We start from the raw sequence: 16512 nt of genomic DNA on the forward strand, positions 1-16512 counted from the left end.
CACCAGTTTGCTGCGTCAGCCCGTTTTAACGCTCGTCAAACGAGTCTCGTGCGTAAAAATGTCAGCCCACATTTGGACGCTGTTCCAGCGGCGCCACAGGTTCTGCGTTCATTTCAGTCTCAACTCAGAGCGGGAAAAAATCGTCATGGAAAGACAGCTGTTGGCGCCTTTTGTCCCTTTGCAACAGTAGTTTGGAAATCCCCCACAAATCGCACGTGCCGTCTGTCCGCGTGGCTCTTTCTTCAGGATTTGGTAGTTTTGAACTGGAACAAAGATTTTCGGTCCCTTTCGTCACGTTATAAATCTCTCCTCCTTACTGGGGCATCCATTTGATTTTGACCTCGTTGCTGCAGTTCCCGCCACGTCAGTGTAAACTTACGTTTGATTGATTTCAAACAGGAAGGATAAAAGGATGCATTTTCAAAAAATGTATGAGGGCCCCCAAACCTTTCTGACCAGCGGCCCCTGATATAGTTCATCCAGCAGATCTCTAGAAAAACATCAGAATCTTAAAGTTAATCTGAAAATCTCGTGGCGAGTCTGAACCATCTGTGACTTCCTGCTCTGAGGTTCACTAAAACACCAACATAATGCACAGCATTGTTTAATAACTTTATTATAAAGCAGGTCAGAAGTCCACAAAGAAAACAGAAACATCCAAGACAAACATTTAATTTACGGTTTCACCTGAATCCTTTCCAAAAGCTGGATTTCCTTCAAATCTGAATTATTGCATGAAGGCTGAGTTCTATTCACTGACTTGAATAATGGATAGCATTAGTAATGTCACTTTCAGCTTCTGATCTGTTTATTCCGCTTTGTTTTACTTGAACTAAAGCATCAAAACAAGCACTATAAAACCTTCAGATTGTGCAATTCTTCATGTGGGAAATTAAAGCAGGTCATCTGCAAAGAAAACCTTTCATCAGAACGTACCATATGTCAGATGTTTGGTCGTCTTACAGTCATTGACCAGCAATGGTGAACAACACTGCTCAGACACACTTTTCCTGATAATCCCACAAAGCGGTCAGGTTCCTTCCAACGCCGCAATCGGACTCACTCAAGTCCCTCAGGAAGGACCTCAGGGCTCCTTTAAAACCCATAAATTATTCAGGATTTCCTGGAAATCAGTGCATCACTGCAGCCCTTCAGTCTGATTACAAAGCAAAGCCATTAGGTATAAAAATGTGACACAAACAAAGAAGCACATCCAGTGAGTCTCTTTCCCACCTGAGGTTAGATTTCCTAAAAAGAAGGAGCGATTAGTGAGACGCAGTGGCACTTGTGCAGACGAGTGGAGGCTCCATGCAGAGTAACAGACACTTCATGCACTTCTCTGCTGAAAACATTTACTGGGTAAAGTTCAGACTTGATATGCAGGAAGACAAAAACCTCACAACACTAAAAGTAACAAACCAACTGACAGTTTTACGGCGTAAAAGAAGTGTTCATGACATGAACGCAAAGGAAAACTGAAGACCTTCTGTTTCTCCTGCATCAATGCACACATTACTATTTCCCAAACATTCATTTTTAACGACTTGAGAGGCTTTGGAGGAGCAGAAAGCCTCTGAGCGTTATAATCTTCAGACCAGAGCACAGGAGGCTCAATACAAGCTAGAGCAGAGCATGAAAGTGTCCAAGTTTATCCTCAAGACTCACATGAAGCTCATTTCATGACAGACTCGACACCCCACGTCTGACAAAACCTGCCCCCACTTTTCTGACAACAAAACCCAGCGATGTTCTACTTTAGAGTGTAACAAAGAGGAGAAATCCACTCCAGTCTGTGAGAGAACATCCATTCATCCTGCCGGCAGAGAAGACGTGTGTCACGGCATGAGAGCATGTGCTCCACACAGACCTCCCAATCGGTAAGAGTAGAAGCTGTCGGTGACTGCAAACCTCAAAATACGGAGGACCGTTTGCCATCGGAACCGTTTTCCATCCTCAGAGTTGTCAAAAGCAGCAGATCTTGTGAACGTAGAGGCTGTAAACGTCACATGTACCCTCAAGAAACAAAGTGGATCCAGGAAAAGGAGTTCCTTTCTCTTGGTGACAAAGTGCTTAGAAATGAACTTGCCATCCCCTGACGATGGTTCTGTCTCTAACTAGCAGGCCAAGGCTTGAATCCTTCAGAGTATTTGTTCAAGCTGCTGTTGCTTTGGAGGGAAACGTCTTCATGTTTCATCAGAACGGACCGCTGTGTTTCTTACAGGAACTTCTCCATCAAATGTTTGGTCAGAGCCGCACAGGCGGGTCACTGTCCGCTGGGAGGTTCACCCGTCACGCCTCAAACGTCCTTCAGCACCACGGTTCCCGCTGGGCTCGGCCACGAGCCAGACTGTCTGCTCGCTGCCAGGCACTCTTCATCAGCTCCAGAGCCTCCCCACAGCGCTTCTGCACCGGTGCATCAAACACGTCTTTGTGGAGAAGGTCCACCTGTGGACACATCATAACCGTAAAACCTCACAGGGTCTCTGGCAGTCAAAACACAGCTCATCACATCCTCTGACCTGAAAGATGGCTTTCCATGCTCCGTCTAACGCCCGCAGAAGACGGCCTCTCTCTTCACAGCCGCTGAAGTACAGAACCCACGGAGGAAGGAACCGTGTCCGATCTGCGGCAAACTCCTACCACAAACAGCAAAGACAGGCTAAACCCACCAGAGGAAGTTCTGTAGGAAATTCTTTTATTATTATCATTGTTTAAATGTTAACTCAGATTGACCTTTTTAGAAAACAGTTGTGTGTTTGTTCATCTGTTTCTCACCTCCAGCTAGGATGGGGGGGGGGGGGGGGGGGGGGGGTTACAACGCTCTGTCCTGAGCTGATAAGGAATACTGTTTGAACTTAGAATCCACCCAAGTTGGTCATTATACGACACCCCCTAATGTACTTTTCTCTTTGTCTGGAAATTCTATCCTCCTCCTTGTGCTCTCAATAAAAGGAGGATGAGGAGAAGCAGTCCTTTGAGGAGAGAAGCTTGGTGGACGTTTTCTGTCCCACTTCCTTTTCTCCCTTGATGCATGAGAAACTGGACTCTTGTTGTGGTTTGTTGTTTCTAATTGTGTTTTTCTTTAATGTCTAGATGCATTTATCTGACAGAAGTGTTCCAGAGAACAAAAACTGTTTTTGGAGGAATTCACAATTTAATGGAATGTCCTCAGCTTTCATAAGGTGCCTAAAACGCTGGAACCAAATGATTGTTAGGGGAAGAATATCTTTAAGGAGTTACACATAAAGATTTTAAATGTCTATATGTAATCATGTGACTAAGTGAGACGGACCTCAAGACCACAGCAGACACCGTTCAGGAAACTCTACATGAGAACGTAGATGAGACTGTTCACAAGAGCATACACGACAACATTAAGAGTGACTGTATGACAGCCTGTATGTCAGACAGTATCAGCACCTGTAAGGGGAATCATATGGAAGCGATTGTGTAGCATAAATAAAAAGAAAAGTCAAAACCAGAAATGCTTTTTAATTTTCAAAATGAAGCTGCATCAAATGACTCAAAATTAAAATGAAAAAGCAATATTTCTAAATGCATTTTCACATCCACCCTGCGAATATTGTCTCAATATTCATTTAGAAAAAGCATTTCCGGAGGGGAGGCGGGGCGATGACGTCACTGCTTTCTCTGTGTGTCCGGCTGCTAAGAGACACAGACACACCAGGAGCAGTGGAGCTGTTGGCGGCAGAGAAGACGGCTTTGTGTTGGTTGTGGACTTCTGATGAGTTTCCACAGCTTCTCAGGACTACATAGCAGCATGTCCGCCTTCTGCGGTCCTCCTCCTGACGCACCGCGGACAAGCTTTTTTCTGCGGACCGCCAGCTGCCTTCGCATAGCGGAGCGTGAAGCTCCCGATGATCGCTGAAGGCGGAAATGCTGCTGCGATCTGAGAAACCATCATATAGATTTGTGTTTCCAGTGGTGTCCAGAACAAAATAAAGACTGATGTAATTCCCACATATTTACACATTTATTTGCAGCTTCGCGCTGAATTTGCTGTTTGGTGACAGCTGGAGCTCCATCAACAGATAGCAGATTTCTCCATGCGAAACGCTTGCTGGGTGGACCAACACTCACTCAGCGCGAAGCTGCAGGAGACTATCTTCATAATGTGCTTTTATTACTGTCATGATTATATTTAAGGGCCTGCTCTGCTCCATCATATGTTTGTAAATCTGTGCAGTCAGACGACGCTGAAGTTGGCTTACGATTCACAGCTTCTGATTGGCGAGGGCACTAAAGGAACATTCCGCTGCATTTTTCACATTAAGATCACCTAAAACCGGGTCCTGTTCACAAACCGCTGGACCTGGCCTGCTCAAACCTGGATTTCTGGATCTCAATGCGAAAAATGCAGCAGAATGTTCCTTTAGTGCCCTCGCCAATCAGAAGCTGTGAATCGTAAGCCAACTTCAGCGGCCGGACACACGGAGAAAGCAGTGACGTCATCGCCCCGCCTCCCCTCTGGAAATGCTTTTTCTAAATGAATATTGAGACAATGTTCCCAGGGTGGATGTGAAAATGCATTTTGAAATATTGCTTTTTCATTTTAATTTTGAGTCATTTGATGCAGCTTCATTTTGAAAATTAAAAAGCATTTCTATTAATCCATTTTAATTGTCAAATTAGACATTTCTAAATGAAATTTGCTATACATTTAGCAGAGAACATTTTGAAAATGAAATGTCAAATACCATTTTCATTTTCATCTTAATTAAGTGACAGAATAAGCTGTGTTGAGGAAGAAAATGAAAAAGCATTTTGGTGGATTACTTTTTCAATTTAAATCTTGAGTCAAAAAATGCTTTTTCATTTTGAAAATGAAAAAGCATTTCTGGTTTTGACTATTCTTTTTATTTATGCTACACAATCGCTTCCATAGAATCATACCACAGACTGTATGACTGTAGATTAGGGCTGGGTATCACCAATAATTTCCAAAATCGATTCAATTCCCTGTTGGATTGACACGGTTTACACATTTAGACATATTTGTATAGAAATACAATAATAATCTTTATCTGTTTTGAATAAGTTCATATTCATCTGATACAGTTTATATACTGTAACATTGTAAAAAGGAGATGATATAATAAAAATGGGGGGGGGGGGGGGGCATTCTTCTGGTTGGGCTGGAGCTTGCACTCTCCTTACTCCTGTACCTCCCTGCTCTCTGGCATTGGGGGCCCCTGTGGCGGTCCTGCTGGCCCTGGTCTGGGTGGGAGACACGATTGCCCAGCAGGCGGTTTTCCTCTATCTGCTATACTGTACTGGTGTTGGGGGTTCCTGGCTACCACTGCCTATGACAGGCCGTATGTGAGACCGCATGAGTGACTAAACGACACCACACTAGAGACCGTACAACAAACCGTACACATACGATCTTATGACCAACCAGATGAGTGACCGTCACAGTGATCGTATGCAGGATCAGGACTAGTAAGACTTACAATGATGCAGTACTCCTTGTCGGGCTCCAGACTGACACTGGTTACATCACAGATGTCAGCACTTCCCAAAGATCGGAAAAAGCTGGTCTGACAGTCCTGATGGCAAGTTAGGAGCTTCTCGTTTGTCACCACCAGACAACAGGGGATACAAGGTGAGGGGGTCACACCTTGAGGGATGACCTGGTATCAAGGGGAGAAGAGTTTAGCTGTATCTGGTACCAAAAACATAACCGTATTTTAACGACCATAGGCCACACTTAAGTCCTAAATTTTCTCCAAAATGTACAGAGCGCCCTATGGTGCGGTGCGCCTAATGTGTTGTTGCAGGAATTTGGTAAAGAGAATGTAGGAGAGGTCAGCATGAGAACTTTGATGAATTTTTGGATTCTGATTGATGACTGAAAAAATGAAAAATAAATCACAACCAAGTTTTGCTCCCGCTGCCTTTTTAAAACCCACTAGCATGCATGTTTTACCGTTATGTGTCAATGTGTCTGCGCCTTAAAACCTGGTACGCCCTATGGTCGTGAAAATATAAGTAGAAAATGTATTTCTTCTGAATATCTATTAAGGTAATTGTTATTGTGTGTCTTCCTAAACTTTTAAAACATCAACCTAGCCTGTTCTGGCCCACGCATTTCCCCATAAGTCCATAGAAATCTCTATGCAGAAAGACTTACTCCTTTAGAGACGGACTGGCAGAGCAGCTGCATCCAATCAGCCATTTCCTCCTCGTCGTTTGCACTGAGCACCAGAGGGGGGCGCTCTGTCAGGATAACTTGAAACACATTGGGGCGCTCTGTGCTGTTTGACCGACGGCAGCCTCCACAGTGTTCGCCCCTAAAGAGAGAGGGTACAAACTGCACATGCTACCGCCTTTCTGTGCCTTAAAGCCGCAGAGCATCATCCAAGAGTCATCAGCTGATGGAAGCTCACCCCATGGTGACAGACAGGACAGGTGTCACGTCAGTTCTCTCTGCATACAGGTACAAAATCCCATGACTGCATGGAAACAGAACACTAGTGTGAGTTTTAAAGGAAACAACGACATACTGTGGAGATAAACTAGTTTGTTAAACTTTAAAGGTTCCTCTGGACTCAGAGATAGAAGCACGAAAATGACTTGTGAGGCGGAGCAGGTGAAGAGACCTCAGTACCTCAAAACCAGAGACCTCAGAACCAGAGACCTCAGTACCTTAGAACCAGAGACCTCAGTACCAGAGACATCATAACCTCAGTACCAGAGACATCATAACCTCAGTACCAGAGACCTCAGTATCTTAGAACCAGAGACCTCAGAACCAGAGACCTCAGTACCGCAAATCCAGAGACATCAGTACCACATAACCAGAGACTTCAGTATCTTAGATCCAGAGACATCAGTACCTCAGAACCGGAGACCTCAGTACCTCAGATCCAGAGACATAAGTACCACATAACCAGAGACCTCAGTACCTCAGATTCAGAGACCTCAGTACCTCAGAACCAGAGACCTCAGATCCAGAGACCTCAGTACTTCAGAACCAGAGACCTCATTACCTCAAATCCAGAGACCTCAGTGCCTTAGACCCAGACACATTCGTACCTCAGAACCAGAGACCTCAGTACCTCAGATTCAGAGACCTCAGTACCTCAGATCCAGAGACCTCAGTACCTCAGAACCAGAGACCTCAGTACCTCAAATCCAGAGACCTCAGTGCCTTAGACCCAGACACATTCGTACCTCAGTTCCAGAGACCTCAGTACCTCAGAACCAGAGACCTCAGTACCTCAGATTCAGAAACCTCAGTACCTCAGAACCAGAGACCTCAGATCCAGAGACCTCAGTACCTCAGTACCTCAGAACCAGAGACCTCAGTACCTCAAATCCAGAGACCTCAGTGCCTTAGACCCAGACACATTCGTACCTCAGTTCCAGAGACCTCAGTACCTTAGATGGTGCAGTGATTCATGTATTGTCCCTCTTTCCCTCTTTCCCCTCCTGGGGAGTGGGAGTGCTTCCAGACTCCAGTTGTTTCATCCGTGCTCCTGTTCCTGACCGAGTACCTCGTCTCTGCTCCTACACCTGGCTGTGGTTCCTGTCACCGGCTCGACTCGCGCCCCCACCTCCATCTGGATGAAGCTCGTCTGCTGGACTTTATATATGTAGTTTTAGATTTAGATAAGTTAATTCTTCTCTAAGAGTTCTGGTAAATCGCCTGTCCGTCCTGGGGGAGGATCCCTCCTTCATGTGGGCACCCCTGAGGTTTCTTCTTTTTTTCCGGAATCCGGTTTTTTAGGAGTTTTTCCTTACAGAGAAGGGGGGTCTAAGGGCAGGGATGACCAGTTTAGTTTAGTCAGTTTGTTAGTTCATTTTAGTATTTTCCTATTGAATTCTATGTATTTATGATCCTTTTGAGTTCATGTTTTACTTTGAAGCCAATCGAGACGACTGTTGTTGTGATTTTGGGCTATACAAATAAAATAAAATTGAATTGGATCCAGAGACATCAATATCTCAGTACTAGAGATCTCATTACCTCAGAACCATACACCTCACTACCTTAGAACCAAAGACCTCAGCACCTCAGATCCAGAGACCTCAGTACTTTAGAACCAGGACCTCAGTACCTCAGAATCAGGTAGCAGCTCTTCCAAAGCTCCTTGCCCAGGTATGAGGTTCCACATTTGTACTCCAGACTTCCTTCTTTAGTGTTGGGGGAAAGTCCTGAGCTGTGTGAGCTTCTTTGAGGAGACAGAGTCATGTCCAACGGATCCTCCCAATGAATCAGTGAATAGAGCAGAATTGACACTTCAGAAACCTGAGAAAAAAGAAAAACAGGAGAAGAGCAAGAAATGTTTAGCTTCAAGCCTATCTAGATGCTGCTGTCCATAAAAGGGAAGGGCTGAAATGGTAAAGAAAACCTCCCACTTTGGTCAACTTTGGTCAAACAGCAGTTATTTGAAATCCTTTTTTGTTTTTTCATCAAGGAGTCATCAATTGAACGGATGAACGTTAAAAACAGCAGAAAGACGTGCAGTTAGAAAACAATGTAAAGGTACTGCTGTGGGACATCCGCGTACCTCACATGAACACTCCTGGGACACGAACTTGGTCAGAGCCAGCCTCTCCATGGTGGCGTCTGTCAGAACGCAGGGATAAGGAGGCTCCCGGTATCCTTGGACCATAGCGGACTGGAGAACAGACAGGAACCAGCTGGAACCCAATGCAGAACAGAGGAACCGGTCGACTCATCATTCATGGTCAAACTCCTCGTCCCCGAGTTCAAAAGTAGAGTCTGTCATGAACGATCGGTGGGACGCACTCACATAGTCAGGGAGGAATCCGCCGTGTCCAACAGGAACGTCCTTCGTCTGTTGGTGCAAACTAGCGTCACCGCCTGCTGATCCAGACCCACCTGTGCAAACAGGAAGCACCGACAACAGCTCTGATGTGTGGAGATGATCTTCTCCTGTGGTTCATGAAAACTAAAGGAACGCGTTTAACAAGTGAAACAGACGTTTTCACTAAATGTACAGTTTCAAACTAAGAAATCTGATCTGTAGATTCTTCATTCCTTTATCAATTAAGTTTACTGTAATTTCAAAACCTCACTGAAAAAAAACATGACAACTGGAAAATAAAAACTATATGCATTACGTTACAGAAACAAGTCTAAGAAAACCAAAGAAAGTTTGAATCAAAGGGATTTACAGAGACGTAGTCCAGCTCGTTGTAAGAGACGGCATCTTCCACGGTGTAAGGCTTCTCTGCTGCTCCTGTAGGGACGGGGGAGGGGGGGTCAGGTGTTTTCTACAACAACCGAGGTCTCATTAAGTCTTTAGGAGATACAAAGTCTAAGGTGTCATCATCAAAACCTGGTTTGAGATCAGATTGGTGAAAATCATCACAAGAGTTCAAAGCTCCACTCTGATGAAAATCCTGTTTTTGGTGTTTGTAACATGTTCTTCTGGCTTTTTCCTGATGATGGGGGACATTTATAAAGAAAATTAAGCTAAAACTGCATTCATGAATATTTCTTTTTTCACATCACTGCGACTCAGGTGAAAAAATTTTTGAAAAAGATCGCATTTGTGATTCAGAAAATATGCTGGGCGGGGCCACAAGCTTCCGGTGCTCCATTCCAATGCATCTACTGTCAGACCAACAGATCCATGAGCGTCTTTGTTTTCCTGGTCTGAGCTGGAATCTGGATCTAAACTGGACGGATGAATGGATCTGATGTTGATCACCATTTTTGTAGCACCGCCAATGTTAGGTTGGGGGTGTGAGGGGCTGTAAGCTAGTGGGAGAGAGTGTACACAAAGGAATGATGGGAATTGAGGGCAGGCTTGCTCCACGCCAACAGTCCCACCCACAAATATTTAAGGTGAATTTCTGATGACCTCCTGCCTCTATGTCCTAGAAAACGACTGCGGTTTTTGGATTTTGGCTAAAACTGGCATCATCATCACTAAAAGACCAGCGGGAAGGCTTTGGAAACAGGCCATAGAAGATCGGAGTGGAAGTCTCCTGAAAAAGCCTTTGAGCCGTTTACCTTTTCTCAGCATGTAGATGTAAGCGTCTGTGAGCAGCAGGTAGAGCGGCTGCAGGTCCCCCTCCATGTGACCCGTACTCATCCTCACCATCTGAAGCAGATCACAGCAACCAATCTCACTGACGCGGCGGGGAAACCTCTCCACCTGCCTATCTGACATTGTCCCACTGAAGCTGACCGCTTTAAAGTAATCCGGCAGCAGAAGCGTGCAGGTAAAGGATGGAGAGAAATGACTGAAACTGCAGCAAATCGTCGTCACCCGGCAGTCAAACACGCGTGATCCTCACCTTGAAGAGCTGCTCCTCGTTCTCTCTGAACACGTGAATCATCAGAAGGAGCAGATGGTTGTTGTCCACTCTGAAACATGAAGCTGAACGTTAACCAGAGAAACAGCAGAAGGACTCGCTGCGTTTGAGCGTCTCACCTGAACTCTGCAGGATGAGATCCTTCGGAGAGACTGTCCGTCTCCTCCGTTCCCGCTTCCCGGGCTGCTGTCGCGGTGATGGGGTCTGCTCCTTCCATGCTCTCCTCCTTCAGGCCGAGTCCTCCTGGTGCTTCTGCCTCTCCTTCATCTTCAGGGCCACCTGATGGAGCTTCTGACTGGCTAGGCCCTGCAGAGTCATGGTGGCCACCACTCGAGTCAGCAGAGTCTGGACCGTTGGGGATAATGCAGAGTGTGTCTGCAGACGGGGGAAAGGCCCGCTGGGGGCTGCAGTCCTGGGCGGCAACAGAAGGGTCGGGGGGCTTTCCCTCTGAATCCTCTGGAAAGGGCTGCTGGGCAGGAGGCTCGGGCCCTTCAACACAAACTTCCTCCTCTTTTTCTCCTTCTGGGTTCTCCCAAGAACCACTAAGTCTATCCATGACGTCCCTGAGCGGCTGACCGACACTCTCCATGGAGGTGTCTGCCATTTTTGGGAGCCGCAGGAGATCAGCTTCATCTTCATCAATGACCTCTGATCCACCTCTGCTCCTGCTCGGCTCTCCTTCACTGTCCAGCTGGACTAAAGTGCTGTTGATGGACCCCATCTCCTCTAGGGTGGCGTTGCTGTGGTCCAGTTCCACACACTCAGAGGAACCAGGGTTACAGATGCTGCCGTTGGAATCCGTGGAGCCTTTTCCTCGCCGTTTTTTGGCTGGTTTCCTTCGTTTGGCCATCCTGGAACAGAGCAGGCATCAGCTGTGGTTCCTTCAGCGAGTGAACCAGCACCTCTGAGAACATCGCTTCTGTACCTGATGACCTCCAGCTGGACGCAGCCACTCCCATCCTTGGCGGCGCTGATGTCGCAACTCTCGGCCACATGAACCGGCGTGGCGTTTGCCGAGGGATTCGTATCCGAGTCTTCGTTGAAAGGATTGTGTCGAGATGTAGGGCTGTGTGGAAAAAGGCGCGCTGTGGACTTCCCCTTAGCGGAGCCAGAAAGCAGGCCCATCTCACCGATGATGGTCTGGGGGTCCGAGCCGCTGGACCGAGGGCAGCTGGCCTGATCCGTCAGGTCCCCCTCTGCCGTGAAAAGCCAGAAACTATGGGTTTAATGCAGAAGAACAGGCGTCCAGTCCTAAGGAGTTAGGGGAAGGCACCGTTTCTGGAAGGTTCTCCATATTGTGTTTGTTTGTCAGCAGAAGTCATTTGGAGCCCCGTTCTTGTTCCCGTTTGAACCTGATCAAAGACGGTGCCTTCCCCGCTTCCATGACACCTGTACAGACCGCACAAGCATCCAGACAAGCGCAAACGCAGGCAGAAGCTGTCTCTGCTGAGGCCGAGCGGCGCTGCAGGGCCAAACCAAAACCACAGGAATGCTTTAAACCAGTGGCCCCCACTCCCTGGCTTTGGGAGAGTTAGATGGTCAATGGCGTGTACCTGTATAGCGCCTTCTACCTTCCTCAAAGGCCTAAGGCGCTTTACAGTCACAGTCACACACTAATGGCGGCTCCGCTGCCGAACACTGGCGCCAACCTTTCACCAAAGGCAACGTGGGGTTAAGTGTCTTGCCCAAGGACACTTTGACACATGGCAGGAATCGAACCATCGCAATCTTCTGATCAGAGGTCGACCGCCATACCACTGCACCACGGCTGAGTTGAAATCGGGCCGAGGAGAAAATAACGATCTACATTTTTTCAGCTTTATTTCTTCATCTGATACTGAAGTTTTATTTTGGAAAAGCACCGGAGTCACCACCACAGCACTGTCCGACTCATTCCAGACGTTCCCTGTTAGACGCTCCGTCACGTGTGGAAAATCCATCCACGACTTCCTTATAGCGTCTGCTCCCACACCTAAACTGAAACATCCCAGATGGCAAAGTTGACAAAAACAAACGTAGAGTTTCTTTATGCAGAAAAGAGGAAACAGAAGAAGAGCCTCCGACTTCAAAATAAAAGAAAGCTGCATTTAACAGACAAAAACCCGGAGCCGTAACCTCAAATATGGATTTATTGTGACAGTTATTCCCACAGACCATAATAATAATGCAGTCTGTTCAGCAACCAGTCGTCTAATGTTAAGAGGATGCTGCTACTAAAGTTGTTTTAAAGGTGGATTTGAGTTTTATTCGAAAATAACAGTTTTTAGTGACTTTTCTTTTTTGTATTTATCCGTCGAACCGTAAAGGTTGGCGAGGCTGAAGTTGGCGTCTGATTTTTTTTTAGCTTTCACTTTAACATGTGTGGCTTAAGGGAAAATCTATAGCACATTTGAATGGTTCCTACAGGAAATGTAGTTTATGAATGAAGCTTAAAGCAGCTGCAGATAATTTACAGAGGATGAAGATGAACTTTACCCTCAAAAGTTTAGGGAAAAGTCAAAACCATCAGATCTCCAGAATACTTCCTGACATTAAACCGTTCCGTAGCCCGGAAAAGGTCTGAGACCACTGGTTTAAACTCCTGAACGCTTCCCTCTGAATGTTTCGATGGTCGCTGCATTTCAAAGTCTGCCTTCTTACGTGGAGATCAGCTGTTCGATTCGTCTGCATGGGTTCAGGAGCCCTGCTGCCGTTTGGTGGCTCTCAGCAGCGCAGCACCAACAGAGACGGCACAGAAGAGGAGCGGCAGCTTCAGGCTTCACACTGCAGCAGTATCATGCAGACCCCCCCACACACAGAAAGAAGAGGAGCAGCACAAACCCGAGCAAAGAAAAGAGGCGGTTTAGTTTGAGGAGCTCCTCGTGTTCGCTGGATCGGCTCTGATCCAACAAATCCCTGAAGAGTAGCCGATGATGCCAACATGTGACCACATCAGCTGACCATGTCAACAACAGCTGACTGCCATGTCTCTTTAAACCAGCTTACTCTGGACGTTTTTAATAAATGTGGAAGAAGTGAGTTTTTAACTCTACATTACCCAGCATGCATTCAGCACAGACGGCTAAAATGGTCATGCTAAAGAGGAGGAGAAAGGACAGGGAGGGTTGATCATTGTCCCACCTTCCCAGTCTGCACTTGGCAATGACTGCAACACGGGGAAGATGTCACCAAAATCATAATCTAAAAAAGGAGGGATGACATTCAGCATTAGACCCATGGAGAGATGGAGTCACACAAACACTAAAACAACATGAAATATGAGCAACAGAAACAGAAATGGGAACTAAGACGGGGAAGTGGCTCTGCGCTCCGTGGGCAGTGATGAGGAGAGCATTGCCCCAGGGCTGCAGTTACCCCAGCTACAACATTCTGCAATCATCTCAACGGAGCTTCTGCTTCGGAAAGTGTCGAGAGGTTCTGGGGGGCGGTCTCGCCAGGGGGAGCGTCTACTGAAGGGCAGACGGTCACTGAACGTCCTACCTTCACTGGATGGAGCTATGGCACTGTCGTCCCACTCCAGGTTGGTTGAGGTGAGGGAAGTGAAGGAATGCAGAGACAGGCTGTCAGAACTGGGCAGCCTTTCTTCAAAGTCCAGCAGGTTCTGGGGTTTGTAGTACTCGGGCATATAGGGGGCCACGTCCAGGTAGGGAACGTCCTGAGACAGCAGCAGACCAAAGGGGGGGGGGGGGGGGGTTGTCATGAACATGCTACAGTTTGGAGAAGGTCTTCGATAGATGCTGAACAGACCAGATCCAGATCGAAGCGAATGAACTCCAGACCCGACACCAGAGTGACAAAGAGTGTGAGGTGGTCGTGACTGCAGACCAGGGCGTTCCTGTCCGGATAGAGAACAGGTCGACCTGAGACGTCCGTCACTTTCAGCAGACACACCCCAAAAGCGTTTCAACCATCATTGCTCCTCACTTGAAATAATACTTCTGCAGCAGCCCTTGGTTCTCCTGGAACAGGCGCAGGTAGCTCTCCAGAGAGCTCTCACTCAGAGCCAGATACAACCAGGCCCGGCCTGCAGAGAAGGCTCAGCTGTGAACACAGCCAGAACCAGAATGCGTCATTCATGCGTGCTGCAGGGGGGGGTCTTACTTCGACCCAGGTTGGTTGCGATGTGTTTGAGCTCATCGATTTGTCGGACAGCTTCTCTCCTGGTGAAGTGCAGGACCAGGACCCAGTATCCTGATGAGATGTCCTGCAGCCTGAGGAAGAAAAACGACCATTTTAGCTTTAAGGTGGTTCTGATCAGGACAAAACCAGCTCCAGAGCTTCACACAAGCGTTTGGATAAACGTTGGGTTTCCCTGCGCAGCGTCTCTTACCCGTAGAGCAGAGCGTGGTCGAGGTGTTCGCACAGACGCTGAAGAACGCGGTCGTGGTTCCGGATGGCTGGAGTTTCGTCCTCACAGGCGGCAAAATAACTCTGCAACTGCAGAGACATTTAAAGGGTTAAAGTCTTCTGGAGCAGGGGTCCCGGCCCGCCGCTGCCCCATCGCTCTGCGGGTCTCCCTCTGCAGGAGGTCAGGGGGCTGTCCATAGGGGAGGTGCTGGAACGTCTCCGTCCAGATGAACGTTACATGCAGTTCATGCACGGGTGACCTGGGTTTACAGGAAGGTTGGTGTCTCACTTCCTCTGTGAAAAAGAGGTCAAACCACCTGAAGAAGCCTTTACAGGCCGCCACCGCTGCAATGCAGACATGGTTACCAGCGGATGCTGAAGTTCAGAGAACGTTCCGGCTCTGAACCACATAAAGAACAGAGAGAGGCTGCAGAGCAGAAGATAAAACTGAAGAGACACGCAGACGTCGTCCCAGGAAGTGCATTACAGTTTGTGTGGGGAACAATCCTCCTACATCCCAAGAGCAGACTGGGATGCAGGCATGAAGACCAGACGGGACCCTCCATCTGGAGGCATGTTTGAGTGTTTCTGAACATTTGATTTCTGCTTTGAACTCGCTTCCTTCAGTTACACAGCTGGATCTGCAACAGCTCCATGTTTAATCTGAGATTTTAATCTGAACTGCTGGAATGTTTGAAGGTTGAAACTGGTTGAATCTGGACTATTCTGAAGTGGATCTGAACCGGATCCGAGAGCAAAAATACCGCCCTGAGCTTTTCAATGACTAATCCGGTTGATCAACTAATCTGGGATTAATGGAGACAAACCGAGTCCAGATTTCTGCCTCTGGGGCACAAAGTTTAAAGACTGAAGAAGTTTTTGCTGTGAGGAGAAAAGAAGAAGGTGAGATGATCATTTTGATAAGTGCACGCGCTTGGTGGAAGCATCGTTTCTTGGATCTATGCGGGACGTTTCCGATCTGTTCCCGCAGTGTCCGGATTCCCAAACAGTCACTTCTGTCAGAAGCGGTTCCGTTGGAACCCAACCCGGAGCAGGCCGCCCGTCGGGACCGTGAGCCGCTCCCGTCCTCCCGGCCCACGGCTGGTTCCTCCGCAGTGACCGGAACATGCTAACGGTCCGTCCCAAACACGTCCACGGACCCGCCGGGTCTTACCTTCTTCACGGACAGGGAGATGTTCTCCAGAATGCGGTCCTTGACTTTCAGCGGCTCCATGCTGCTCCGCGGGCGGCGGTCAGCTGACTGCTGCTAACGCTAACGCGGCTGGCATAGGTTAGCTTGGCTGTCCTCTCCCGCGCGGGCGCGCGCGGCTCTGGGGGGACCTAAACAACTGTCCGCGTGCCTTCAGTCATCTACGTCACAGCGGCTCCAAGTCGCTTTAGCTGCTTTTCATCCGGAACCGGTTCGCTTAAACACACGTGACGTAAACACGGCCAATAGCGGGCTCGTTTCGGAGCTTAGCTTACGCTTCGGTACCGGTACATCACGGTGACACCGGGAGCTCACTTGTTACCGTCGGAGGTGTCACTTGTTACCGTCGGAGGTGTCCAGGTGAGCCGTAAACGGGCTGCATGTACCGCACCGGGTTACGTCACCGGAAGCCGCAGTTTGCCTCGCCCTGAAAATGTTCAACGTGACGTAAGAAGCGAGAATCTCTCAGAAGCCAATCAGGAGTGAAGGAGTCTATGCAACACAATAAACACAAGACATTTACACTAAAACTTTGAGTTTTCTGATCGATTACACTAATTTAATTTTTAAACTTTTGTTACTTTTTTGCACAAATTCAAAGGCAGTTTTTACAGATAATTTCTACAATTCTATTAAAG

General features: G+C 47.6%; 1 protein-coding gene across 2 annotated transcripts; it reads right to left on the minus strand.

Annotated features, from left to right (window-relative positions):
- Positions 1 to 599: 599 nt before the first annotated feature.
- On the minus strand, positions 600 to 16318 carry plekhm2 (pleckstrin homology domain containing, family M (with RUN domain) member 2). 2 transcript variants are annotated; one of them, XM_004084427.5, is made up of 20 exons: positions 15839 to 16302; positions 14648 to 14754; positions 14419 to 14528; positions 14242 to 14341; positions 14065 to 14152; positions 13798 to 13972; positions 13438 to 13497; positions 11243 to 11513; positions 10437 to 11168; positions 10300 to 10369; positions 10013 to 10103; positions 9169 to 9233; positions 8784 to 8872; positions 8538 to 8670; positions 8085 to 8275; positions 6411 to 6476; positions 6155 to 6314; positions 5475 to 5654; positions 2520 to 2636; positions 600 to 2445 (listed from the first exon to the last, which is right to left on the minus strand). In XM_004084427.5, exons 1-20 carry the CDS (start codon positions 15896 to 15898, stop codon positions 2308 to 2310), a joined length of 3003 nt encoding a protein of 1000 aa, XP_004084475.2. In that variant the 5' UTR covers positions 15899 to 16302; the 3' UTR covers positions 600 to 2307. The 2 variants fall into 2 exon arrangements, with proteins under 2 accessions (XP_004084475.2, XP_023812050.1); XM_023956282.2 differs by lacking the exon at positions 13438 to 13497 and having other exon boundaries at positions 15839 to 16318.
- Between the last annotated feature and the right edge of the window lie 194 nt (positions 16319 to 16512).

The sequence above is a fragment of the Oryzias latipes genome, chromosome 7 (genome assembly GCF_053564925.1).
Source record: "Oryzias latipes strain Hd-rR chromosome 7, Olatipes_Hd-rR_3.1".
NCBI classification, from domain to species: Eukaryota; Metazoa; Chordata; class Actinopteri; order Beloniformes; family Adrianichthyidae; genus Oryzias; species Oryzias latipes.